This window comes from Phallusia mammillata, chromosome 2, assembly GCF_965637545.1.
Source record: "Phallusia mammillata chromosome 2, kaPhaMamm4.hap1.1, whole genome shotgun sequence".
In the NCBI taxonomy this organism is placed as follows: domain Eukaryota; kingdom Metazoa; phylum Chordata; class Ascidiacea; order Phlebobranchia; family Ascidiidae; genus Phallusia; species Phallusia mammillata.
The window spans coordinates 18,250,212-18,277,762 of NC_137253.1; the positions used below are offsets into that span (position 1 = coordinate 18,250,212).

The 27,551-nt window shown below is 34.9% G+C and overlaps 1 protein-coding gene across 6 annotated transcripts in view; it reads left to right on the plus strand.

The window, feature by feature from the left end:
• LOC145212520 (protein phosphatase 1 regulatory subunit 21-like) overlaps positions 1-27,280 on the plus strand; it is a 54,872-nt gene extending 27,592 nt beyond the window's left edge. For all 6 annotated transcript variants that reach the window (XM_080080673.1, XM_080080671.1, XM_080080670.1 and 3 more), the window contains 16 exons: positions 645-770; positions 1,504-1,601; positions 3,351-3,498; positions 3,615-3,764; positions 3,827-4,011; positions 5,638-5,771; positions 5,951-6,043; positions 8,751-8,912; positions 10,779-10,963; positions 12,829-12,924; positions 12,986-13,060; positions 14,191-14,223; positions 19,356-19,466; positions 19,522-19,620; positions 22,338-22,460; positions 26,524-27,280. In XM_080080673.1, coding sequence (XP_079936799.1) covers positions 645-770; positions 1,504-1,601; positions 3,351-3,498; positions 3,615-3,764; positions 3,827-4,011; positions 5,638-5,771; positions 5,951-6,043; positions 8,751-8,912; positions 10,779-10,963; positions 12,829-12,924; positions 12,986-13,060; positions 14,191-14,223; positions 19,356-19,466; positions 19,522-19,620; positions 22,338-22,460; positions 26,524-26,541 — 1,836 coding nt within the window. In that variant the 3' untranslated portion in view covers positions 26,542-27,280. The remainder of the gene's footprint in view (positions 1-644; positions 771-1,503; positions 1,602-3,350; positions 3,499-3,614; positions 3,765-3,826; positions 4,012-5,637; positions 5,772-5,950; positions 6,044-8,750; positions 8,913-10,778; positions 10,964-12,828; positions 12,925-12,985; positions 13,061-14,190; positions 14,224-19,355; positions 19,467-19,521; positions 19,621-22,337; positions 22,461-26,523) is intronic.
• The last annotated feature ends 271 nt before the right edge of the window (positions 27,281-27,551 follow it).

A 27,551-nucleotide genomic window follows, 5' to 3' on the forward strand; every position in this document is an offset into this window, starting at 1 on the left:
AACACTGGTTTAAATATTGACTGTTATTCTTGGGAACTATACCACTGTTTTCCAGCCATTTTTGGCTTATAGCACACCAGACAAGGTATAAAAAAATCTCCTGAAATGTTGCAGTCAGATTCAGACAACTTTTTTTTTCCTGAAGAGGATACATTTTGTGTTTGTGCAGTTCTTTCTTTGGCCAGTGGAGGTTTGTTTTTCGAACATATACATCCATAAGGGCAGACTTTTGAATTTTTTCGGGTATGCCACATGACATGACGTTATTAAATAAGTTTTTTTGCCTCATAGGGTGTGGATGCAGTAAAGCTTGCAGAGTATAGGTCTCACATATTGCAAATCTGCAGGCACGCCCTTCTGCTACTGCTGCAAATGAACTTGTTTGTATACCGTAACACCGCAGTGCAAATTGCAAAAAAGGGACCATGTGCGCATAGGCTCCCACTTGCCGAAATCGACGAACAGTAAAGACAGAAAAGAGGTCCATCCTGGACCTCACCTAACATGTCAAACTACGAACTTTATTGTGTGTTGTCTGTATTTTTTGATTCAGTTTCCAAATCAATTGTTATGCTTACAATCGGTTGTCTACAGCAACATATTGTAAACGCTTAGTGGTTTTGGACGAGTATAATGTTATGCAGGTATATGAAGCTGACAAAAAAACACAACAACTAAAGGAAAGTTTAACATCTGAGTTATCAGCTGCGAAGGAGTTAAATGTTTCATTACAAGGAAGCCTTGATTCATTTCAACGTAGCTCTTTACAGGTAATATATATGCACCACTATTCTATTTCAGTGGTTTTCCACATTTTTAGCTGAAGGCACCCTGTGCAAGTTATAAATATTTTACTGCACCCAATGGTGCCAAACAAGTGAGTTAAAACCACAATTGTTGTAGACATACTTTCTATACAATTTGAATTTTTGTGAAATTTCCTTCTAATTATAAATGCTTTAAACAAAAATTAAAGGTTGATCAGGCAGAAATAGTTATTGGAGTATTTTTGTTGCCATAATCAAAATTACAAGCTTTAGTTTTAATTAGTTTTTTTGTTCTTGGCATCGAGTGCTAATGACCCAAAGATATGAAATAATATGCCTGTTCTACCCATGCATTGCGCTGCGTTAAATGGTGAGGAAAGTGATTGTTTACTCATTGATTTGAAACGAAACAAAAATACTATCGCATGGCAAGAAGTAGTGACTACAAGTCCACACAAACATATCGTAAAAACAGAACAGAAGATTGTTATGTTTTAGTTTAACTGCAGAAAATATTATTATTACCCGCATAGCAAAAAATTGTTGTACTGAATATTTGTTAAGGGTTATTATCATCATGACCATTGCCAATGCCTGTCCAAAGTTGACTGCAAGTCAACGCAAATATTCCAAAATACAGTTGAAATGATTTGGAATGCCCTTCCTATAACATAGCTTTTTAATCACTGTTTGTAGTACTATAATGTTAAATTTCACTTCAACATTGTCTCATTAGGATTTGGAACAACTTAGAAATGAGAAAAGTGCTTTAGAAGAAAAGTTAATAAAAAGCGAACAGTGTTTGGTCACAACCAAAGAAGAATTTGAATCAAGGTCAGTTACTCTTGCTAATCTTCATAACTTAGTTCAACCATAGTTATGGGCATTGTTAAAATTTGTGTACATAACATGTATGTATCTGAAGCTGTAGATTGTAATTTTGACCCCAATTAACATACCATTTATGAAAACAATGACCCTGGTGTTACAATACAGGACAGAACTGTTTACAACTTTGAAATATATTTCTCTGTTTCGGGCTAAAATATGCTTCACATATTACTTTTTTGTCCACTGCACAGTACAATACCTAAAAATGTATCATTTTGGACATGCCTTATTTCTGTTGTCTCGCATGTTTTTTTAGGCTGTTGTTTAAAAAATCAATTATTTTGTGGTGGCAATCACAAAAATATTACATGCTGCATTTTCGCTGGTTTGTTGCGAGTTCGACTCCAAACGAAATATGGTGTTCAAAAAGGTTCTTCTTAAAAAAGGAATTTATGGTTTAGGTTTAATGTAATAAAAGTTTGGACAAAATGTTTCTAGTTAAAATGCCACACATACGACAAGCGTACCCTTTACATTCAGAACATACGATATATATTCCTAAGAACTAGACCAGGGGTCTCAAACATGCGACCCGAGGAACTTTTAAGATTTATGTGTTTTACTCAGGCGGAATACCCTGTCAAACCAGTGAGTTTACATAATACAATCATTCTCTAGTAGTGGTATGTGCAATGTTTTAATGGCATGATCGAAATAGCCTATCTTTAGAATCAGCAATTGTGATTGTTGCGTCATATTTTTTTTCATTGTTGTGTCATTGTACCAATGTTTCCACACAAAGCAATAAAGCACCGTTGGCTCTTTCACTTTGCTACACTGTATATTTGTTTGTTATTTATTACAATGTTGTTTTTTGATAAAGTTAATGGCATTAATGATCATTTCACTTTGTAAGCATGCAACATGTTTGTTGTCATGTTACACTGTAACAAATGTTTCGATAGTGCGGCCTGACTTACTCAAAAGTTTGTTTTTGGCCCTCAAAGCAGTTTGAGTTTGAGACCCCTGAACTAGACCAACATTAAAAATTCATGGGTCATAATACCGACACTTGCCACATACACTGCATACACATTTGGGACTCTATCTTTAGCAACCTCTTCTGAAGTAGTAATGTTGGAATATGTGACTTTAACACAAATTTCAACATTTCTGTTAATCAAAAAATTCATCACTATTCGTTGTGTTTTCTATCTGGACATCATGATAAAGATGCTTGCATTTATTCAGAAATTTCTTAAACATAAGTTTAGCAACAATTTCCGATTCATAAAGGAAAGAACGAGAAAATATAGGACCAGTTCAAAACTTTTACAATGACTAATACAATACTATGCAGCGCGACACAAGAAATCATTAATCATAATAACTTAATCAATTACATGTGTCTAAGGCAGCATTTAAATGACCTTCTGAGCATTGTAACAGATCGCACCTCAGTAAGTTTGAAAAACTTTGTGTGTACAATGAAGGATGTGTGTGCATTTTACATCTGGTTCATTTTACAACCATTGATGAGTGTTCCTGGATTTACAGGCTAATAATAAAAGATATTTTTGAAATTGGGTTACCATAAACAGAAATCCAAAATGAGCAAAAGCAAACCCAGCTTGCTAAGTTTACTTGTGGCGAATGAAAATTATATTTCCACTCAAAAAATGTTGTGGATTTAAAAAATGTACAATATTAAAATTGCCACCATCACCTATTTGATGATTTTTCTTTTTTAAGACATAAAGATATTTCATTATCAAACTCACATTTGCAATCAATGGTTGATGGATTGAAGAGGGTTTTTACAAATTCAGTGGTTTTTAATGACTCTGGGACAACTGAACACAATTTGACTAAAGTTCTTCCGTTTAGCAAACGAGACCAGGTAAACACAATGTATTTTATATTTTTGGGTTTAAATCTATAAAACAAATCTGTGCATTTGTTGTTTCAACAAACTGGAGTACTGAAGTTACATCACCAAAATTGAAATGTTTTCAGCTGAAATCAGATTCTCTTCTTGGTCAAACAGAAAATTTATTGTCAAGTCTATTCACTTGCCTAAGCAACTTTCATAAACACTCATGGAAAAGATGTTTGTTATATCCCATTGATTCCTCTATTCAACCTGTAACTACAGCAAACAGACAAGTTAGTGGCATAATATAAATTTAATGTTTTGTACCCATTTACCAAATTTTATTATTTTGTAGTTGATCACATACTTGAAGCAATATGGGGATTATTTAAATCCATTGATAACATCAATAAAAGACGATTTGCAAACATATGCCTATCCGTTTAAATTGGAAACTATGAATGGTCTAAAACACTTCTCTATGCTATTTACATGTTACACTACATTTTTGACAAAACTTTCCCCATATTATATAACCAGGTGAATATGTCTGTTGCATTTGAGGGTTGTTTTACGCAGATTGTTTGCATCAGATGTCCTGCATTTTTAGGGCATTTTAAAACATTTTGTTATTTTATTTTTGATAAATAAACTTAAAGGAACAATACCTGAGTTATGTAAAAATTAGGAAAAACGTTATTGTTAAACAAGGACTGTGTGCTATTAAAAACACGTCAAAAGGTCATTAACTGCTGTTTGAATTTTGCTCTGCGAGAGATTAATGTAGGTATGGTGTATATTTTGCGAAACAAATTTAAGTAAAGAATAAGTTGTTTATGTAGTCTTTGCTGCAAATTGCTTTTTAATTTATCACTGTTTTAAAACTGGTTTTGGACTGCAATATCAAGGTCAATTCTATTAGCGATTTAATTTTGAGGAATGGAATATTTTCTACTTTTGTTTTTTACTAATTTTGTAAATATATGACAATATAATGATGTAAAGTGAATATGGACAAAACCATTTTAAGTTTAGGTTTATGCCTTGAGATTCTAAAAACAATGGTACCATTTTAACAAACATGTTGTGTACAGTAAATCGGTAAATAGGATATTGAATATATAAAATGGATATGTATAGGAAACCCCCCTTTTTATTAGACCAGGGGTCACCAAACTTTTTTCACTGCTGCCGGATAAGTTTAATAATGATTCGCGCATGCCGTATAGTTTACATGCACTAGTGCCATCTTTCCAAATTTAGCCTGCAAGGCGATTTTTGTAGGGATGTCAAGATAGCCTTTTCTGCAATCCGCAAATGCAAAAAGAAGGCAGTTGTTTGCACACAATTAACACTTGTAGTCTTGTTTGTGACATGACAAACTGGATTCTGATCAATCTTGGTCGTTGTAATCCTATGAAACTAAGTAATATCAATTCTACATATCGCAACAGGAAAACTTTCGTAAGAAGTTTTTGAATGTTACAAAGTTATCAATACAATTTTGCAAACCAAAAAATGTGGTCGCAGGCTAGATGAAATGACCTGCGGGCTAAATCCGGCCTGCAGGCCGTAGTTTGGTGACCCCTGTGTAAGACAATTAGTGTTGAATATGTATACGTTTTTCCAACCTGAAAGGAAAGTTAATGTAATAAACTTTTTGGTACATATTTCACCAAACATGACATCTCCAGTTCTCCACTTGTCCACTGCACAGTACAATACAAAAATTAATTATTTTGTGGTGGCAATCACAAAAAATATTACATGCTGCATTTTCGCTGGTTTGTTGCGAGTTCGACTCCAAACGAAATATGGTGTTCAAAAAGGTTCTTCTTAAAAAAGGAATTTATTGTTTAGGTTTAATGTAATAAAAGTTTGGACAAAATGTTTCTAGTTAAAATGCCACACATACGACAAGCGTACCCTTTACCTTCAGAACATATGATATATATTCCTATGAACTAGACCAACACTCAAAATTCACATTTCACAAAACAGGACACCTACAGTTCTTGTAAACTGCAGTGTAAACATCATAAAATCACAATTAAGGTTTTGTCTGAAATGGACAAAAGCAAGGCAACTCCACTCAATGCGTATATATGACTTTATGATGTCATTTTTTACCAGCTACCAACACCTATGCTTTTTTTGCTTTTTTAGTTTGAAGGAAGAATGTGACTTATCTGTTTGTGCTCCAAACCTTCAACAAAAAAACACAGAATATTTGCATCTGTTTCAGCGAGTTTTACCTGCTATGAGCAAACTAGAAGTGTATTTATCAGTTGTCACAAATCGTAGGTCCTTGGCTTTTTAATGTTTACATTTTCGATCCAAGTTTTTGTATGTCTTCTTTATAAATATCTGGTTCATTATTGAAAGGTGATATCTTTTTAAAGTTTGAATGTGAATGGTTTTACAATTTTATTGTGTTAAAAATATTGCTTAGTATTGCCGTTTTGTATGCTGTTTGTAGGTACTGGTGCTCTGAAAATCCAGACACCAAACACTAAATCTGCCTTTGGGAAACTTACATCAGCTCTGAATGAACTACATTTAACATTCAAAGGCAAGCCTTGCAATATGAGATCTGTCAATAAGGTTTCCTTTATTAATAGGGACTTTCTGTTTCTGTCATTTGTGAGTCTGTACCTTATACATGGTCAAGAGAGAATATATTTACAAGTTTACACAGGTGATAGATAATCAGTCCAAGTTGATCCTCTCAAATTTTGACTCTGGTTGACCCAGCAATTTACTTACATGTTTTTAATTTAAACACTTTGTGACCTTTTGTGGAGTTAACCCTTTTAATCGTTTTGCCATCAAGCAAAAAAACTTGTTGGTGGATTTCTCACCACCAAACATTTGTCAAGACCAAGTGCTATAAACTTGTCAAAATTTACATAGGTGTTAGAAATTGATCCAAATTAAATCCTCTTGAAGTTTGACCTCAAATGATCCAGCGGTTCACCCACAGCCCCCCAAAACATAAATTTTTATGGGTCCTCTTCCCTGAAGGGGACGCATCTTGATTTCACTCAGTTTTTTTCTTTTTTTTTTCTTTTTTTTTTTTTTTCTCCGGTGAAGTTTGTCCATGCACTTTTGGCATGAACACTTTGATGAATTGGGATGAAACTTTCACAGATGGTAGATGTAGTTATGCAGATGTGTCCCCTGCTTAGTTTGACTTGACAAACCCAGTATGTACCCCGCTAGACCCCAAAGTGTAAAATGATTTTTTATGTTGCTGCACACCACAAACGAAAGATTTCTGTGGTGTAATAGTGTAATAAAGGCACCAGTACATCTGGTACTTGTGTTTGTGCATTACTTGCTGGAGGTTTTTGCACATGCCAAAATTTTAAACATTGTCAGAATTGGGTAAAATTTTACATGACTGGTGAATGGATCATCGTGATTACATATTTTATGCTTTTGGGTGTTGAACCCCAACAGTTACCGCACTAACCCCTAAAATGGGTAAGTTTTTTAAACGGTGTCGGAATAAGATGAAATTTTGACAGCTTGTATAATTTGTCATTTTTAGGTGTTAATTGTTGTGTTTAACCCTGTAGCCTCAATATTTACCCCTCTAGTCCCGTAAAAGGGTGAATTTGTTAAACATTGTCCGAATTGGATGAAATTTGGACAGCTTATAGAGTGTGTTACTTATATTTGTTGTATGTTATGTTCAACTTTGTCGCCCCAACATTTACCCCACTACCCCCCAAAATGGGTCAATTTTTTAAACAATGTCAGATTTGAATGAAATCTACATAGCTTGTACAGTGCACCATTTATAGGTGTTGATTGTTGTGTTCAACCCTGTAGCTCTATCATTTACATCACTAGCCCCCAACAGTCATGTGCAATTCGCGCTGATTTGTGTTATAGGAGCTGATTGTTGTGTTTTAGCCTCTTTTCTCACTATTTAACACTTTTTTTCTCAGATAGACCATGAAATAGAACAACCTTCAAAAATGTATAAATGGACTGAATTTGAATAGTTTGTACTCCATAAAGCATATTTATTTACGCACAGTGCCGACCACTGTGTTTTACCTTTCAACACCCAACTTTCTCATGGTTATCTCTTGAAATGTATTATTTACAACTTTGCATATGTGGGGGACCCATGAGTTTTTGCCTGCAGAAACAACTAAGGTTATAAAAGACAATGGATGATATGGGACCCAATATAAAATAAGTGTAGAAAATATGTGTTATAGTCAGGGTTCCCATCGACTTGAAACCAAAAATAAGGACAACCGAAAAATTACATTTTTATGCGAAACGAAACAAACGTTTTTGAACAAATCTTTGCATTTATACGAGCCATGACATATCATTTGCAATATTTGGGCTAGAAACAATGTGTTCCAGCAACTCGTTGTTCATAGAAAATACTTAGTGCATCTCATAACAGGCCGGGTCTAGTTTCACTATCTATGTAGAAGGTATTTGACTATAGTAATTGTTGAAAATAAGACAAAATAAGGACTACAGTCAAAAATAAGGACATTTCTTAGAAATAAGGACAATGAATTTTTTTAAGACACAGCCCTTCAAAATAAGGACAAATCTTAGAAATAAGGACGGTATGGCAACCCTGGTTATAGTGTATATGCAAGGGCAATATGTGCTAAGCCACCCTTCTAGTTTAAATCGGCTTCACTGAGTAAAGTACATAATCTAGGAGTTTCATGCCGTGTTGTTTGGTGCAATGTAAGGTATTCTAAAGAATTTTCCAACTTTTTAATGGATTCAACTCTTAAACCCCTAAATAATCGGTTTTAGTTTAGGCCAGAAATACAAGCCCTGAAAATGTGCTGAAATGTTTAACAGTGAGTTACTCATTTGTATCAAGTGGTTATCCGTAGGCCTACAGCCCAAAATATGTGTTAAAAAGTTCACTAAATCTTCTAATGGAGTTTAACGCTTTATCACTCTGGTCCCAGGGGAGTGATACACTGATTTACAGCTCAATGCACAGCGGACAATAAACAAGCTTGCTTTACAGCACACAATTGTAGGCTTTTTCATTGGTCAAGTACGGATTTCTTTGGAATCTAAACATAACCGGAACATTTGTTTACCATAAATCCGCACAAGCATGTGTGTGGGGACCCATTAAATATTATATAGAATATATATATCAGTATATTAGAAAGCCACTTTCTAGTTACTAAATGGGAAGTAGTATGCATAAATTGCAATTCTATGTGAAAACAATCTATTGTATTTGAAGTGTGTATTGATTTTATTTAATGCAGATATGTCAAAAACATTTAACATAAAAATGGTGTTGGAATATCAGCTTCCAACCACAACGAAATCAGAAGAACTTCGATTATCAAATGAGTTGCTGTTATCAGCTCTTCTTACCACATCTAACATTTGTGCCAAATTGGCAGGATTTCTTGTTGAAAATCTAGGTATTTGTTTAATGATTTATTAGATCAGGTGTCATTAAACTTTTTACACCGCGGGCCAGATAGTTTCTAAATGATGGCCATGATGGTTTCTACAAAAGCTTTCTGCAATCTGATTGAAACTCAGATGTTGCAACTGTTGGGTTACTAAGGTTTAGTTGTAAAATTATGTAGTGTGTGAACAAGTATCCACTATTGCGCAATGGTTCTTTATTCCATTGCAATTAACAATGGTAATTGTTTTTGCACAATTATTGTTATGAAGTCTTCACTGTGGTGTAACATATGTTCATTGCATCATTCCTACAAAATTACTTTTGCAACAAGTAAATCAACGTTTTATAGTTAACACAAGATATGTTTTATATATTTAGCTTGTGTTTATGTATGTAGATTTAGAATTTCACCTTAACAAAACAACAACAATCTGTAAGCAAGCACAACACATCATATAGATCAGGGGTTCTAAAACTTTTTCGGTCGCGCCCCACTTTACACTAATTATTTATTCTCACGCCCCCCCTAAAAAACATTAGCACTAATGATACTTGTCTTGTTTTTCGGAAACAACATACATGGTAGGTCCCCTTTAAGCTACTGTCAAGTTAGTTCCGAACGTTGGAAAAAGCCACTTCAAGACTGATAAGTTGCGAAAAAGTAGGCTTTTGCGAACACAGAGACACGTTGCCAGTATTCTTTTAAACTATGCATATGTTGCCCAGAAATCGTTGATTCACTCAAAGTCAGGGCAATCTCTAATGCGAAATTGCGCACAAATAAAGAATGTACAGCCGACTATATAGTACAGGGGTCACCAAACTACGGCCTGTGAGGTCATTTCATCCGGCTCACGACCCAATTTTTGGTTTGCCAAATCGTATTGATAGCTTTGTTACTGTCAAAACTTAATCTACTCCTTACGAAAGTTTACTGTTACGACATGTAAAATTAATATTACCGACTCTCAAAGGATTGCAACGCCCAGGATTGATCCAAACCCAGTTTATTATGTCACAGACAAAACAAAAAGTGTTAATTGTGCGCAAACAATTGCCTTATTGTGTCACTTATGACATAATATACAAGCATTCCTTGTAAGATGAGACTAACTATACAATTTAAGAGATTTTAAATGGGGTTTTAAAAAGACCATATCTTGGCACCCATATAAAAATCGCCTCATTGGCTAAGATTGAGAAGACGGCACTAGGGCATGTAAACTATGCGGCGGCCCGCAGTGGGAAAAGTTTGGTTAATACAACTGGACATCCATTTCAGAGTATTGAAGCGTTTATACTTTAAACAATAAGTTCGAAATCAGCGCCGACATAATTCCAATGCATTAATTTACAATTGTTTGCAAGTGAAAACTTTGCTGCCAGATTGTGTTGCGCCCCCCTTGCGAACCCTTCACGCCCCCCTAGGTGGGCGCGCACCCCAGTTTAAGAACCCCTGGTATAGATGAAACTATATGCACAAAATATTTTAAAATGACTTGATGCTTTCATGAACTGTATTTTAAAATGACTTGATGCTTTCATGAACTAAAATTGATTACTATGCAGATATTTTAACAAAATAAATATAAAATTAACCTGAAGAATGTAGCAATCAATAGGTCTCTGCAAGCAATTACTGCCTTTTATGCCCCAAAAACCACTGTTACAAAGTGTTCAATGCACTTTCTTAACCCAATTTCAGTACTATTTAGGGGTTTGTCATAGCTTGGTGACCCCTGGGTTAGGTGATGCTGTAGTATTTTTTGTATGGATAACAATGTTTTCAATTAAACCCTTAAAAAGAAGAATATTATTTAAAATAGGCTGTGTATTGTTTGTATGTAAACTGGTTGCTGTTGGTTTTGTATAGATTTTTTTATTTTGGATAATGTTGATGTCCCTCTTTCACCGTTTAATTTATTGGAAACTCATAAAAGAGCAGCCTTGTTTCTGTCATCCACGGCTGTTTCTTCTCCACCAACTGTGCCATATGCAAATGCTTTAGAGAATCAGTATCAATGCTCAAATAATGATAAACAAGAACTGTTTCAACAGGTAATGTATAATATGCTAATATTGCTTTGGCATAACATTGTCAGTACGTTCCAAATACAACTTAAGTATCAATGTATCTCATTTACCACTTGTTTATGTCAGCCTAGCTGCAGTCTTGCAGTAAACACCATTTGAAAACATGCTGGTTTTAGTTTGCTCCCTTAAATCGACTATGTTTATATTTTTTGTGAATAGGATCAAAATTGTTAGCTGTTTGTCCATGCACTTTGTCATGAAAACTCAGTGGTTTTCAATAGTGATGGACCAAACCCGCTTTAAAAGGTTCAGGCCAAAACCATAATTTTGCCTAAATCCTCTTTCTGGTTGATGTTTTCAACGGAACCTTGTGTTGTTCATACGAGTGACCTAATTTATGACATTTCAAAATGACTTTCATAATGCGAACACTATACTTAACTTTTAATATTTTGCAGTCAACATGTCGCGTATTTTTTAGACGCAACAATTAGTCAGTTCATGGCGATATTAACAGTTTTTGGTATAACATATTCGGTCAAAATGTTTCGGCCACCCGAAACTTAAGTGCATCACTAGTTTTCAACCTGTGGTACATGCACAGTGAACTTACCAAGTAGAATGTGAGTAGGTTTCTGAGGTGATTAAATAGTACTAAATCTAAACCTCTTTTCGAGTATTTACTCCTCACTGAACAGCCCTGGTATTTGGCAAACGATTAAATTGTTGCATAAACAGTTTTAAATTTATCCCACTAATTTGCCTTTCAAGATCTAAAAAATGTTGCACCATTTAATATATAACTTCTTCCTATAATGTTTTTGCTTGCCAAAACAATGATGTTGTCAAATGCTGTGTAAAGATAGGAAACCAAATGAATGTAGGTCACAATTATATGTCAAATGTAAGTACAGCAAATAGTGCATTTAGTAAACCATTTCATACGACAGGAAATACAAATTTGCTTCATAGGGAACCTCTTACAGTGCTTGAGCTTATTCTTAACTGTCCATTAAGCATTTTCTACAAATTTTGTTATTTTGGTGGTGGATAGTACAGGGGAACTCTGTTTGATGATGAAATCAAAAAGAATGTTTTGTACCTTTGGTTGTGTTTATCTATTTTTCAACATTTTACACACAAATTACATACATTTTCAGTTCTGTTTAGTTCACATGTTACAAATGCGTGGCACTGTTTGAAGGGGCATTAGTTGAAATAATGTAAAGAATTCAGAGTTGTGATGGCAATTCTGTATTTTGCCCAATTTTAATAAAAACAGCAATAAATTGTAAGAAGGGCAACACAAAAGTTTGTCTTTAAAGCTTACACCAGTGGTTCCCAAACTATGCGAGATGTCATTAGGTGTGCCGCAAAAAATATTGAAATTAAAATCAATCAAGTAGAGTAGCAGTACCAGGTGCTTAGACCACTAGGCCAACATGCTCCACGTCTCTGAGATGTTCAAATAGGCTATTTAACTATGAGAGTGACCTGTATAGCGGCTTTATGACCTCATAGTTAGTGCCTTTGTCAATATATGTTTAATTCAAATGTTCGAAGTGCGCCAAATAATTTTTGTTTTTTCTAAAATGCGCCTTAAAAGAAAAAAGTTTGGGAACCACTGGCTTACACAGTTTAAATAGCCTTTCATAATGTACCTTTTAATTGGATATCTTGTCTCCACAATCCTGGTTGCAGCACAGTGGGTAAAGTGGCAACTGGTTACACATTATGGCATTAATTGGTTTTATTACTTTTAGTAAAGACATGAGTTACCATTAGAAAATAAAATCTGATTTAATAAACCTGTTACTTAGAAGCACCAACTTAAAAAATGTTTATTGGCTTATAAATGTTTATTGACAGAAATAGCACTTTATTTACAGCTAGAAACGAATGCAAACAAACTGCATGTTTTGGAACAAGAAAAAGAACACTGGCTTCTTGAAACACAACTTCTCAAAATGAAGTTGGAAAAGCAGGTGTTTAATGTTGCTGCTGTGTAAAGTTTGTAATGAATTTAAAAGTTAATAATATTTTTAGACTGAAAAGCTTTCAGATGATTCGAGTCGACAAAGAGTATTGTCCATTTCACATGTTCCTTCAGACACCTCAATGGTGGGTTATTTTTCCCTTTATTGGTAATGAATGATGGTTTCTACATTGTAGATATTGTCTTGCAATCAAAATTTGAATTGCTGTCCCAATTTAAGAGGACGCTTTATGATTTTACTAAGTTTCTTTAATGCAGCATGTTTTTACATTGTTTTTTTTTCAGGGATGAACTTTTACAGCTGTTAGATATAATCGGAATTGTAATTATGTTTTTACCTCGAAAATATTGAGTACTGTTTTGTCATTTCCACATAAATGAAAGTTATTGCTTATGTTAAATATGTAGGTGAAATTTCGTGGTGATTGTTTTGCTATGGTCATTACCTCATAATAGGGTCTATAAGTTTACCTAACCTAGTAAACAACAGGATAATGTTCAACAGTAAGTAAAACAAGTAAATATTAGTGCACAGTGTATGTAGAGATTTAGTGGGGCTGCATGTAAAAAATGTGTCATATATTTTTGTCCCACACCACACCATGTTAAAGTAGTTGCTTATAGATATACATTTTATTTACCCAAGCAACAGTAGTTCTGAACCAACAAAATTGGCCGAATGGCCTGGCGCGCCTGACCCATATACAAAACCTGATCGGGATTCGTCACTCCCAGGGAGTGTCCTGGGTTCGAACCCCGTGAACGACAAAGGGCAATTTTCAGTTCTCGGACTGCCGCCCGATTGTCGATAAATACAATAAAAAAAACACCAACATAATACTGTATCTTACATCTGACAGATAGATTGCACAACTGGCATAGTGGTTCTCAAGATTTTTTTCGCTAGTAATGCACCACCAAACACTTTTTTTTATGTAAACATAAATTCCTTTTTTCTGTCAAATGCTGGCTTCTTCCACACATTTGATCAAGAAAGAGTGGTTCAAATGTATTCAAATTTTGACGCATTGGTTAGTTAAGAATATGGACAAGACCTTTTTAAGCTTGGGCTAAAGCTTAGGACTGATTTGTCCTTCAGAATCCAGAATAATCACACCACCTTTGTACCATAACCAATTAGCATAAATACGTGTGTGGTGTCTATTTATTTTTGCTTGCAAAAACAATCATGTGTAGCATTTAGATAAATAAGCATCATAAGGATATTGATTTTCATTATATGATTTTTTTTCAGCTTGGAAGCGTTCAAGTAAATGGCAACGAAACTGTAAGTTTTAGGAGCATAGCACAATAAATTATTACTATGGGTGACATAACAACCATATCTGATATTTGTGGGTTTTTTTTAGTGAAGGGAACGCATATTGTTTTTATTCATGCATTGTATGTCTCTTGTTTTTAACAAGAAGGAGATCTTCAAACTTTTTGTACATGTGGTAGAATAAGATAGTAATCTGGAATTCCTGAAAGGGCTGATTAAAAATGACCCGGCCAGTCACACATCTATTACAAACATAGGCGCCGACATTGATTTTATTCCGGGTATGCCGTATTATATGACGTCACAAAATGACGTCATATAATGCCAAATATATTTTCTGCGGGTGCATATGGTAAGAATGCATTAAAGTTGCAGTATATAAGCTTTACACAACGTAATTCCACCGCCAGGCCCTTTTGCTACTGTTGCAATTTAACGACCTATTTGCCGAAATTACGGGTAGGCAAAACAATAAAGATAGAAAAGATTTAGTTCGACTGTCACCTAACATACTTTGCCGTGCGTCGCAAATTACTTTAATGTTTAACATTTATCTTCTCTGTAATAACTATAACAAAAATGCTTAGTTTTCACGCAACAAAGCGCACACACTTCTGGCCTAGCAATCACAATAATCCTTTTTGTTCGTTTTAACGTCGCTTGTTTCGTTTACAACGTGTCGCATATTTAACGCAGTGAGTTGTATGTGACGCACAATTAATTTTAAAGTTCAGTGTACTTTGTTTCAACGATGTTCTGACCTGCCTGAAACTTTCGACAACGTTAATTTTTGTAGGCTAAGTACCAACCTTACGTTTGTGACGTAACATTGGGTGTTAATTGTTTGTTTTTCGGTTGAAACTAGCCAGTCGTTGTTCTTGTGGTGTAGGCAGTTACAACAAAGGTTGGGCTGTATTTTTATAATTTAGTTCACAAACGGTAAACTTTTTTATCACGTGGTTGTTGACAAAACACACAAGCGGCGTTTCTACCATAGGACAGCGCCAATACCTTTGTTGTGCTATTTACCACTTTTTAATGTTTAAATTCCAATGCTTCTCGAATACGTTTCACAACTGTAATGAATGCGAACAATTTAATGGTTGTGAGACAATAACCTAGATTGAAATCATTTGCGTATGCTACGTATTAGTCGAAATTATTTTACAAAGCAACAACGCATGACTAACATTGGTCCGATTCTTGGGTATGCGGCATACCCGAGTTTTTCTTCCGGGTATGCCACGCGTACCCGGCATACCCGTGTTCGGCGCCTATGATTACAAATATTATTATTTTTTGTTTGCATGTCCGTTAGATAACACATATTGGGAACATGTTGTTTTTTTATCTTTGTTTTTTTTACTTTGGGTAAAGAAAGAGTGGTTTAAACACAATAAATTTACATATGTGACAAGTTGATCCCTTAGAATTTTACCCCTGGTTGACCCAAAGGTTTATTCACAGGCCCCTAATTGAGAAAATTTAAGTGATTAGTCGCCAAGATGGCTAAATAGTTGGCGCAACATATTTTTGTTCATAAGATTGCTCGTTCCAATCTTGTCTCAGGCACTTGCCTTTCCCCGCCTAAACAATTAAAGTGACATTGCTCCAACCCGGTGGAATCTAATAGGTTGAACTAAAGTCACCAGGCTCTTAAGAAAAAGTCGTATTGAAAATAATTTAACAGACATGCAAATCAGTATGTAACTTTGTGATTGGATTCACCGTTTTACATGCTTTACCCCTGAATATTCTCTTTCTTTCACAGGTCCTTATTATGGGTCCCCTTCCCTGAAGGGGACACATATTGATTTTACTCAAATTGTTTTTGTTTTTTTTCTTTTTTTTTCTTCTTTTTTTTTCTTCCCAAAGTTTGTCCGACTCGTTTTTCCATCAAATGTTTGATGGATTTGGCTGAAATTTACACAGATGGTAGATATAGTTATGTAGATGTGCATCCCACTTTGTTTTTGTTGATAACCCCAGTATTTACCCCGCTAGCCCCCTAAAATGGGTGTTTTTACCCAAAGTTTGTCCGACTCGTTTTTCCATCAAATGTTTGATGGATTTGGCTGAAATTTACACAGATGGTAGATATATTCATGTAGATGTGCATCCCACTTTGTTTTTGTTGATAACCCCAGTATTTACCCCGCTAGCCCCCTAAAATGGGTGAGTTTTTGAACAGTGTCAGAATTGGCTGAAATTTGGATTTCTTGTATAGTATGCCATTTATAGGTGTCGATTGTTGTGTTCAACCCTGTAGTCCTAACATTTACCCCACAAGCCCCTAAAGCAGTGGTTCCCAAACCTGTGGGTCGCGACCCCAACTGGGGTCGCCTGACAATTTGCCAGGGGTCGCCTAAGGCATGGTTCCCAACTCATTTTAGGCCATGTACCCCTAGCCCAAATAAAATATACTCATTGACCACTTTATTGTTGAGAAAAAATACAGTCAATGTTAATTTAGAGCCTACTAATTTTATCCTTGGGGTCACTGCAACTTGGCAAATGTTATCAAGGGGTCATGACACAAAAAAGGTTGGGAACCGCTGCCCTAAAGTGTAAAACGTATTTGTATGTTACTGGGCACCACAAACGAAAGATTTCTGTTGCTCAATAGTGTTACAAGGGCAACCAGTTGTATGTTGCTCGTTGGTGGGTTGCTTGGTGGTCGTTTTTGCGCCATGGCAGTTAGAGGCTTGTTAACAGCCCTATGACGTCAGAAACATTAACGGTTGTTGCTTAAAACACCTCTAGTGGTCGAAATTTTAAACATTGGCGGATTGGGCTGAAATTTTGCAGTACTATTGATTGAGTCTTTGTGGTTTTTATATATTTCTTAGTTTGTGTGTCGAACCCAATTAGTTAAAAAAAAAAAAAAAAAAAATAATTACCCTACTAGCCCCCTAAAATGGGTCAGTTTTTTAAAACGTTAAATAGGACTTACTTCAAACAATATCTGGGGTGAATCTAATTTTATAGTTTGTATTCTACATAGTATTATTATTTAAGCCCAGTGCCGATCACTGTGTTTTACCTTACAACACCCGACTTTCTCATGGTTATCTCTTGAATTGCATTATTTTCAACTTTGCATGTGTGGGGACCCATGAGTTTTTGCCTGCAGAAACGACTAAAGTTATAAAAGACGATGGCTAATATGGGACCCAATACAAAATAAGCATAGGAAATATATTAATGTTTTAAAATAGGTTATAGTGTGTAAATGCAACAACAAAATGTGCTAAGCCACCCTTCTAGTGTTAAATAGCTTTGTTCTGCAATAAAATTGATCTCTTGTAATACTGTTGATTAGGTCATTTTCGCTGAAGAGTTATTGCAAAACCGCAGCACAGCACAACAAAGTGTTATAACAGTGTTTCTCAAACTTTTGTACCCAAGGGCACACCTATAAAACCAAAATTTTGAGGGAAAACCATCAATATTAAAATGGTAAAATCAGTCATATCACATAAAGCAACTATATTGTTATTTTTCAGCGCATATGGCTACTTTCAAGGCGGTAAAAAACACAAGATTTTCGCTTTAAAACATCTTAAAAATTATCATGAAAAAATGAACTTCTAAATTAAGGACCCAATGTGATATAGGAAACTAATGTATACCTGTTATAAGTACCGTAATTTTCCAAGTATAGTGCGCCCCCGTGCATAATACGCACCCGAAAAATGGCATGTCGATGCTGGAAAAAAGCCTGTACCCATGTATAATACGCACCCAAATTTTTACTCTTAAATCCGTAAACGTAAAATTATTTAAGAAAAAAGATCATCTTTTGAAACAACCGGATATTATTCTGCCAGTCAGTATCACTGCGCATGCGCTCGCAAACTCGATAGCGAAAAATGTTTAGGATGTGTGTAGGGTACATCGTGACAGCAAACGAGATCTTACTGGTCGCGTTCAAGCGGAACCGATCTTAATACTTGGAGAGAACATTTTTATTTTTAAAACACAAATAAAGTTTAATATGCATCAGATTAAAATACCTAAAAATCAGAATAATTAAATTCAAACTTATATACAAAATTTTAGTTCGATCCGTTGCATATCGGCAATGATATCACCCCATTTACGTTGTCGCTAAATGGGCAGTGTGCAGTATTTGACAATAACACACCATCAAGGATTGCACCATCGCATCAAACGATGTGTCGTCAATTATGAATTTTATTTTCTGATTTCAAGTTTTATTTCGAGGCAGATTTTCTTCAAAAATTGTTGTACCCATGCATAATGCGCACCCTAGATTTTAGGACAATAAATTAATTAAATTTTGCGCATTATACACGGAAAATTACGGTATGGCAAATTTTATGGGTGATTAATGATACAGTTAAACAACCTTTTCGCTATACAGCGACCAGATCCTTATTTCACCAACAGCCGCCAATTATCTGCTGGTTTTTGTTTTAAAATTAGCCTACAGATGTAAAGAAAAAGGTTTATATCATACATATACCATCTATTGACGCCCCAAAGGCCCAGATTAATTTCCAACTTGATGTACAGATTGAGCTGCACAATCTGAACATCAGTTTTAACTGTTTATTACGTCATAATCTATATTGTGACACTTTTTGTACCTGTTTTTTCACATTGTATGCACACAATAGGCCTACAAAAAGTCTGTCGCATATGGCTGCTGGGCTGGTACTCTTTTCAGTAACAAAAAAATCTGTTTTGGGCAGTTTGAAAATCAAAAGTTTTGGCAAAAAAGTTTTAATTACATCACGGTCGCCAGTACATATATTTTAATGTGGCCGTACGACCGCGGGTTGTACACCCTTGACTGAAACTTTGAGGAACAGTATCATTACTATCGTTTCTATTCATAACATATGAATTTGTATTTATAAATTAAATTTCGGTAAATGTCCGTTTAAATAATAGCTTAAAGTTTGAAAAGTAAGAGATTTAGTATAATTAGATAAAAATCTGACAAAATACTACAATTGTTGTTGACTGTCCATGGGCCGCATTGGAGGGCTTCAAAACTCGCGGGCCGCGAGTTTGACAGGCCTGAACTAGGGTACCCTAAACTCCTGAATACTAGGGTAAGCAGCATTATGCTTTAATGTATCCATTTGTGGCTTTTTGTGTCTATATAGATGGACATTTCAACAGAAGACTTGATCAAACAGCATATGGGGGCTAGGATGGCTGAAAATGGTTTAAGAATTAAGTCTGCAGAGGCAAAATCAATGCATTTTGAAAGTGAAGTAAGACGATCTTGCCTCCCAATTTTCTTTAATATCTAATCTTTACTTGCTTTAGAGTAACGCTCTTCATAAGCACTTGAATCTGCTGTACAAGAAAAAAGATGCAGTACAACAAGATTTGGACAAGTCTGTTCAGTCTGTTTCTCAGCTTCAGGTGGCTATTACATTTTTTGTTGATTAGTTATGGGTTTCCTTCCCTGAAGAAGACACTTGTTGTTTTCATCTTTTTTTGTATTATCTGTCTAACACTCGTTTCTTCCACACAAATTTATACACACATTAGTTATTTGTCCGAAGTTTGAGGCCTCATAGGCACCCCAAAAAAAACATGTTATTTATCCTCCCAAAGTTTTACCACAGTTTTACGCACTGGTTTGCGATCTGGAATGGACTCTGTTCATTCATAGTAACAGGTCAATGTTCTCACTGGAAGTAATTGTTATGGGTCCCCTTCCCTGAAAGGGACACATATTGTTTTGTCTATATTTTTTTTTCTTTTTTTCCGTGTAACGCGGATTTGTACCCACGTTTTGGTCAAAAAAGAATGGTTCAGACTTTTTCAAATTTACACACATTATAGATATTGGTCTAAAGATGTCCATGTGAATTTTGACCCCGTTTGATCCCTCGGTTCACCCACAGCCCCCCAAAACGTGAAATTTTTAAAACGACTATACTTGCTAAAGTACTTCATTTAGGAGTTACATGCTTTGTTGTTTGGTGCAATATAAGGCATTTCAAAGAATTTTGTACCTTAAAAAAAGATTTACCGTATATGCTCGCCGATAGGTCGCACTATTAGTTTTGTGTTAAAAAAGTGTAATTTAGAGTTGACTCGCACATAAGTCGCACTGAAAATCTAGGGATTTAAAAGGCCCTTTCCCTAGCTTTTTTGCATAAATAACTGGTGCAATTGGTTGTTTTTTAGCATTGAACTGCATTGCATTGAAACCGCAAAACTATGTTTTATCAACAAAGCGGGAAAATCCAATGCACGCTGAGCCGTCGCATGTGCGCTCATGAAACTGTCTCGCATTGGTATGTGCGTGCACGAGCGCATGCACCTGTATTCGATAGCACATTTCCACTACAATTCGCGTCTATAACGCGCACCCTTAATTTTTTATTGAACATTAGTATAAAATTTTGCGCGTTATACTCGAATAAATACGTTATATCCACCCAATAAGCCGACCGGAAAATACGGTACTTGTAATAGCCGAAAACTTTTAATTTTGTTCCGACTTGGTGGCGATTTGCACTTATGTCGAGCGGATAGGTCGCACCTATATATTTTTTTAAATATAAGGAAAAAAGTTGCGACCTATCCGCGAGTATATATGGTACCCATTTTCACCCCTTAAACCTCAAAATATTCATTTCTGTCTAATGCTGGTTTGTTGAATGCGTTTGGTCAAGAAAGAGTGCTTTAAATTTATTCAAATTTGCACAGATGTTAGTTATTGTTCCGAATTTGATCCTCCTGAAGTTTGACCTCAAAGGACCCAGCGGTTCACCCACAGGTCCCCTAAAACGAAAAAAATTAAAAACGGCTGTACTGACCCAAGTGCATAATCTGAGGGTTTCATGCTTTGTTGGTTGGTGCAATGTAAGCTATTCTGAAGATTTTTGTAACTTTTTATTGGATTCACCCATTTTTACCCCTTAAACCCCAAAATAATAAGTTTTAGGCCAGAAATACAAGCCCTAATGTGCTGAAATGTTAAACAATTGTTTGCAGTAGGTTATTCGTTTAGTATTTAAAAATTTGCCTTAATCGGCCAAATAGTTACTTTTACAGCCCATAATATGTGTACACTGTCACTCAGATAGAAGTCTTATCTCTCAAGGTAGTAATTCACTTGTTTACGATTAAGGCGGGTGAATGCAGCATGAGTGCTCAGAATTCACTTGTTTACGATTAAGGCTGGTGAATGCAGCGGGAGTGCTCAGCTTGACGTCCGGACAGACGTTTTACGAGACAGTCGTGTTGGTGATTAGAAATCAGCTGTTTTTGTGCACCTATGCTATGTTGTTTTATTAAGTTATCAAGCACATTGTCAGTTTTGGAAAATTGTGTTTAAAAACTGACCTTGAACGACAATATCAAGGTCAAAGCATGAGATTAAATTGAAAGTATTTTTCCTGTTCTTATTTACTGTTTTTTGTAATTATATGACAATAATGATGCAAAAAGAATACAGACAAAACTTTTAAAGTTGGGTTAAGGCTAAAGTTGGTTACGATTTTTCTTATGAATCTAGATCAAATGATGTGTATAGTAAATTGGTAAATATCTAACAATGATTGTGCCCTTTTTTTACTGTTACCAAATCGCATATGCATATGTGTGGGGACCCATTAGATTATGCTTGCAGAAACAATTATGTTACCCAATGAAATGTAGGTGCGAAATATATATCCATTATAAATATAGTAAATGGTATATGTGATACATCGTTAAATATGATGTAGTATAAATAAACTGGTAATATATAGGAAAACCACTATTCTAGTTTTTAGTTACTTTTATCACACTGTGAAGGTGCATACAACACATATACTTGAGATTGGTGTTATTATTTTCTGTTTTTTTTACCACTTGGGTATATTTGTACAACAAAATAATGATGTTTAATAACCACAAACAAAATGTTCGGAAGTTTGTATGGATGCTTTCTACTAGTTTGTTCTTTGGAACCTACAAATATTCACACAATATTAATACTATTACTAATTTGCACATACTGTGTGGGAACAATCATGTTAGTCGGTCATATTGCGTTTGTAGTAAATCATTAAATAGTAGCTATAAAATATAAATGGGCAAATACAGGAAACTGGCTTTTTAGTTTTTCTTTATTTTGTTAGGATGAACTGGCTGTAACAAGAAAAAGTTATGAGGAGCAATTAAGTCTGATGAGTGAACACTTGGCTGCTATGAATGACAAGCTGGCAGCTCAAAAAGATGAAATCAACACTTTAAAAAATTTGGTACATTAAGAACTTTACTTTTTCAATTATCTCATGACAATTTTCAGCAATGTTTGCCTATAACATAATCTGATTCACCGAGCAAAATCTTCTAGTCCGCACACATTTTACAAATTGCCTTATGAAAAACAGTAAACAGCTTACCGTATCCAGACATGGGCAATTCATCATTCATATTCGAATGTATTCGAATACAAGTTTTACCATCTTCGTGCTGTATTCGAATGATTTTGGCTTTCGTTCGATAGTACATGAATACATATCAACAAAATTTTCCGGCAGTTTTTTGAATAATACAGTTCGAATAGTTGATGTTAACTTTTGAATCAATAATTCATGAATACTAATGCTTGAGTAATTCATTCGAATACAATTTGAATTGTTGTGGGTCTTTGCCAACTTAAGAAGTTGCAAATTTGAATACACGATAATTTTGTACGAATACAATTTGAATTGTTGTCGGCCTTTGGCAACGTAACAATTCGTAAAATCGAATACATGACTATATTTATATAATTACAATTCAAATTGTTGTTGGTCTTTGCCAACCTAAGAATTTGCAAATTGGAATACACGGTATTTTTTTACGAATACAGTTCGAATTGTTGTCAGCCTTTGGCAACATAAGATTAGGAAAATCGAATACTGACTACATTTTTACAAATACAATTCGAATTGCCGATTACCTCCAGACTGGGAGTAGTCAAGATATGTTGCCACATATTTTTGCCAAATAGATTCGAATACAATTCGATTTGGCAGTAAATGTGACCTGATTTGACAAGTTTTTGTTTATGTTACGAAACAATAACACATAGAACTTTGATTGTTACGTTACATAAATGCAATTGTGTTACAAAGCTTGCAACATTATGACAGGTGAAGCGTGTTTTGGAAGCAAACATCTCATTTTTGTGGAAATTTATATAACGCAGATTTAAATCAGTCAAGTTAATGTGTCAAAACAAAGCTCGTTGGTTTACATTTTTACCGATAAATTTGCAATGCATAAACCCAAATGCTACTTTTTGCTCGAATACCTTCTAACCGCAACTACAAACACCCGAATCGGTGTATTCCAATTGTTTGCTTCTTACAACAACTAAACAATTCGTGAATACAAATAACTGAAACTGTTAATTCGAATTGATACATTTGATACAAGTACGTAAGTATTCATGAATACGAATACACGCTTGGACCCCGAATGACCCAGTGGTTCACCCACAGCTGGTTTGTTATACGCAATTGGTCAAGAAAGAGTGCTTTAAATTTATTTAAATTTGGACAGATTTTAGTTATTGTTCCAAATTTGATCCTCTTGAAGTTTGACCTTGAATGACCCTGCAGTTTACCCACAGGCCCCCAAAACATAAAATTTTAAAAACGGCTGTACTGACCCAAGTACATCATCTAGGACAGCGGTTCTCAACCAGTGGTTTTTGATTGGGCCACAGACCAATCATTAGCAAATCTTTTTTTAAGAATTTAGTTTCATTTGTGTCACTACACTCAATTTTACAAGAATAATGGCTTGGGGAGGAATTAAGAAGGAATGTAAATTAATTTGAATTAATCTATTTACGGTATAAAGTTACTTTGAGTTTCTGCAACCCCGTATGTTTATGATGTAATAAACCACTTTGTGATTACAATAAAGCCAGATAATAGCAGCATATCCATTTGTCCAAATAAAGTGAAACTGCTTGATTAAAGAAGGGAAGTGCCGTTTTATGATTTTTTGCATTTTTTAAGTTATTTTGAACTAATAATCTGTTTAAATTATGTTCTGCAGTTTTTTGGTTTGAACCTATTTCATGGTTGCTTTCTTTCTTTTGTAAAAATTTTTGGGCCACAGAATTTTTGTGCAATGAAAGTGGGCCACAAAAGAAAAAAGGTTGAGAACCACTGATCTAGGAGTTATGTGCTTTGTTGGTTGGTGCAATGTAAGGTATTCTATAGAATTTTCCAACTTTTAATAGGATTAAAATATATGGTCTTGAAATTCTCGTTGTCAGCTTGACCGTGGCATGACCACGGGTCACTAAAGGTTAACTTGTAGGTAGTACAAACACCGTTAAGAACGATTTTTTCGTCATAACGTAGCTTCTTTATTTTTGACAAATCAATACTTAAGTCATGTATAAATTGGGCAAAACGATATTGTTGAACACTAAGGACTGCGTGCTATTGAAAACGGTGTCTACGGCCGTTCGGCTTTTGCACCGTGAGAGGTTACTACAGATGAATAGTACTTGTTTTGCGAAACAAAGTTAAGTGAAAAACCATTTGTTATGTATACCTTCGTAGCAAATTGCTTTTTAATTTATAGTGTCTGTAATACAACTGTTAAGGATATCTAGGGAATTTGTGTGTAAAAACTGACCACAATACCAAGGTCAAAGCATGAGATTAAATTGAAAGTTGTTTTTTCATTCTCGTTTACATTTTTTGTAATTCTATGACAATAATGATGGAAGAAAAATTCGGACAAAACTTTTTAAAGTTGGGTTAATGCTTTCTAATAATTTGTCCTTGAAAATTTAAAAATAACCGGAACATTTGTTTACCGTAAATCCACACAAACACGAGTGTGGGGACCCATTCGTTTTTGTTTGCAAAAACAATCATATGTGTAGGTCAAATGATGTGTATGGTAAATTGGCAAATAGAATATATAAAATGGAAGTTTATTGGAAAGCCACCTTTCTAGTTAATTCATACAAATACTTCACAGTTTGGGAAGCGCTAGTAGGCGTATAGTAAGTGTGAAAGCGAAACAAGTTTGAGGAAAAGCTCGTTACTGTTGTATTTAAAGGGCGTGGTTTGTCACCATACATAGCTTTAATAAAGTGTCCCCTATAGCAAATTAAATGTCCTAGTGTGCTCTTGAGATCACAAAAAGTACAAATGATCACCAGTAAACACAATGTATTCAAACAGCGGCATGTTTAAGCTGATGCGCGCCTTGTCCCTCATGTTTGACGAATAAAATCTTCTTGTAAGATAAAGTTAGCAGAGTCTCACAGTTCTTGTATATATTTATACAATCAGTAATGTAGAAATCTTTTAGCGCCACAAAACTTGTCAAAACGTCATTAACGGTCGATTCGATTTCACATGGCCTAAGGCTACTGCAGGTCAATATATCTTTTGCAAAATAAAGAACAATTTCTTACATTTATCTTTGCTTCAAAATGGCTCCTTAATTTGTAGTGTTTCTAGTACTGTTAGGATTTTCAGGAAAAGTTTTAATTGTTTTGAAACTGTACTTGGACAGCAATATCAAGTTCGAAGCTATTAGAGATTAAATTCGCAGACGATTGAAAGTATTTTCTACCGTTCTCTTTGTTACTACTAGTACTAATTTGTCCTTGAGAATCCAAAAATAACCAGAGCATTTTGACAGCGTTAACAATTTTCAAAACACGTGTGTGTTGCTTGCAAAAACAAATAGTTATTATAGTTACTTTTACAGCCCATAATCTGTGTACACTGTCAGTCAGATAGAAGTCTCAACTCTCAAGGGAGTAAATCACTGGTTTACGACTAAGGCGGGTGAATGCAGAGCGGGAATGCTCAGCTTAACGTCCGGACATAGGTTTTACGAGACAGGCGGTGATAAATCAGCTGTTTTTGCGCAGCAATGCTATGTCGTTTTATTAAGTTATCACACACATTTTTAGTTTTGGAAAATTGTGTTTAAAAACTGACCTTGGACGACAATATTAAGGTCAAAGCATGGGATTAAATTGGAAGTATTTTTCCGGTTCTTTTTTACTGTTTTTTTTGCAATTATATGGCAATAATGATGCAAAAAATGAACAAAATTTTTAAAGTTGGGTTAGGCTTTCTGAAAGTTTTTCCTTAAGAATCTAAAAATATCCGAAACATTTGTTTACCTTAAATTTGCTCAAACACACGTGTGGGGACCCACTCGTATTTGCTTGCAAAAACAATAATATGTGTGTATAGTAAATAGGATATAAAATATATGAAATGGACGTGTATTAGAAGGCCACCTTTCTAGTGAAAATTTGTAATTTTCTTCTTCTATTTTTAGAAATCTAGGAAGAAATGATGAAACAAAATCAAGACGGCTACATTTTTATCCCATGAAAGTGCCAAGACACAAGGATGTTTATAAGTCCTTTCCAGATTTTACAATTGCAATCATGGGCATTTTTTACAAATAAAATTTGTGTTTTCATTTAATTTAATGTTAAACCGTCATTGACTTAATTTCGAAGGTTTGCTGACAAGTCACACCAAACGCTTTGCATTTTTTTTGTAAAAGTTGCCAAAAGTGTAGTAGAACAAAACGTTGATATTATTAAAAATGATGTTGATATTACTTAAGAACGTCGTTCTGCTTTGTTGTCGTGTAAAATTACAACCAGGATTTTAGAAAGTGTCATGAATGAAACGACTTTGACTTATCCACCCATTTTTTGAAACATTTTTTTAATTATTTCTGATTTACGCAAAAAGTTAAAACGTTTATTTACCGTATACAACGTGCAATGAAAATATATCTTCTTTGATTTAAAACAAGTGTTTTTTATGGGTCCCCTTCTACGAAGAGGACACATATTGTTTTTGTCCGTATTGTTTTTTTTGGTCTAACGCTGGTTTGTTCCGCGTGTTTGGTCAAGAAAAAGTGCTTCAAATGTATTCAAATTTGGACAGTTAGTTATTAATCCAAATTTGATCCTTTGGAAGTTTGACCCCGAATGACCCAGTGGTTCACCCACAGGCCCCAAAAGCGTAACGTTTTCAAAACGGGTGTATTGACTAAAATACATGAGCTAGGAGTTGTATGCTTTGTTGTTTGGTGCAATGTAAGGTATTTTAAATAATTTTGTATCTTAAAAAACGATTTACCCATTTTCACCCCTTAAACCCCAAAATATTCGTTTCTGTCTAACGCTGGTTTGTTATATGCATTTGGTCAAGAAAAAGTGCTTCAAATTTGTTCAAATTTGCACAGATGTTAGTTATTGTTCCGAATTTGATCCTCCTGAAGTTTGACCCCAAACGACCCAGCGGTTCACCCACAGGCCCCCAAAACGAAAAAAATTAAAAACGGCT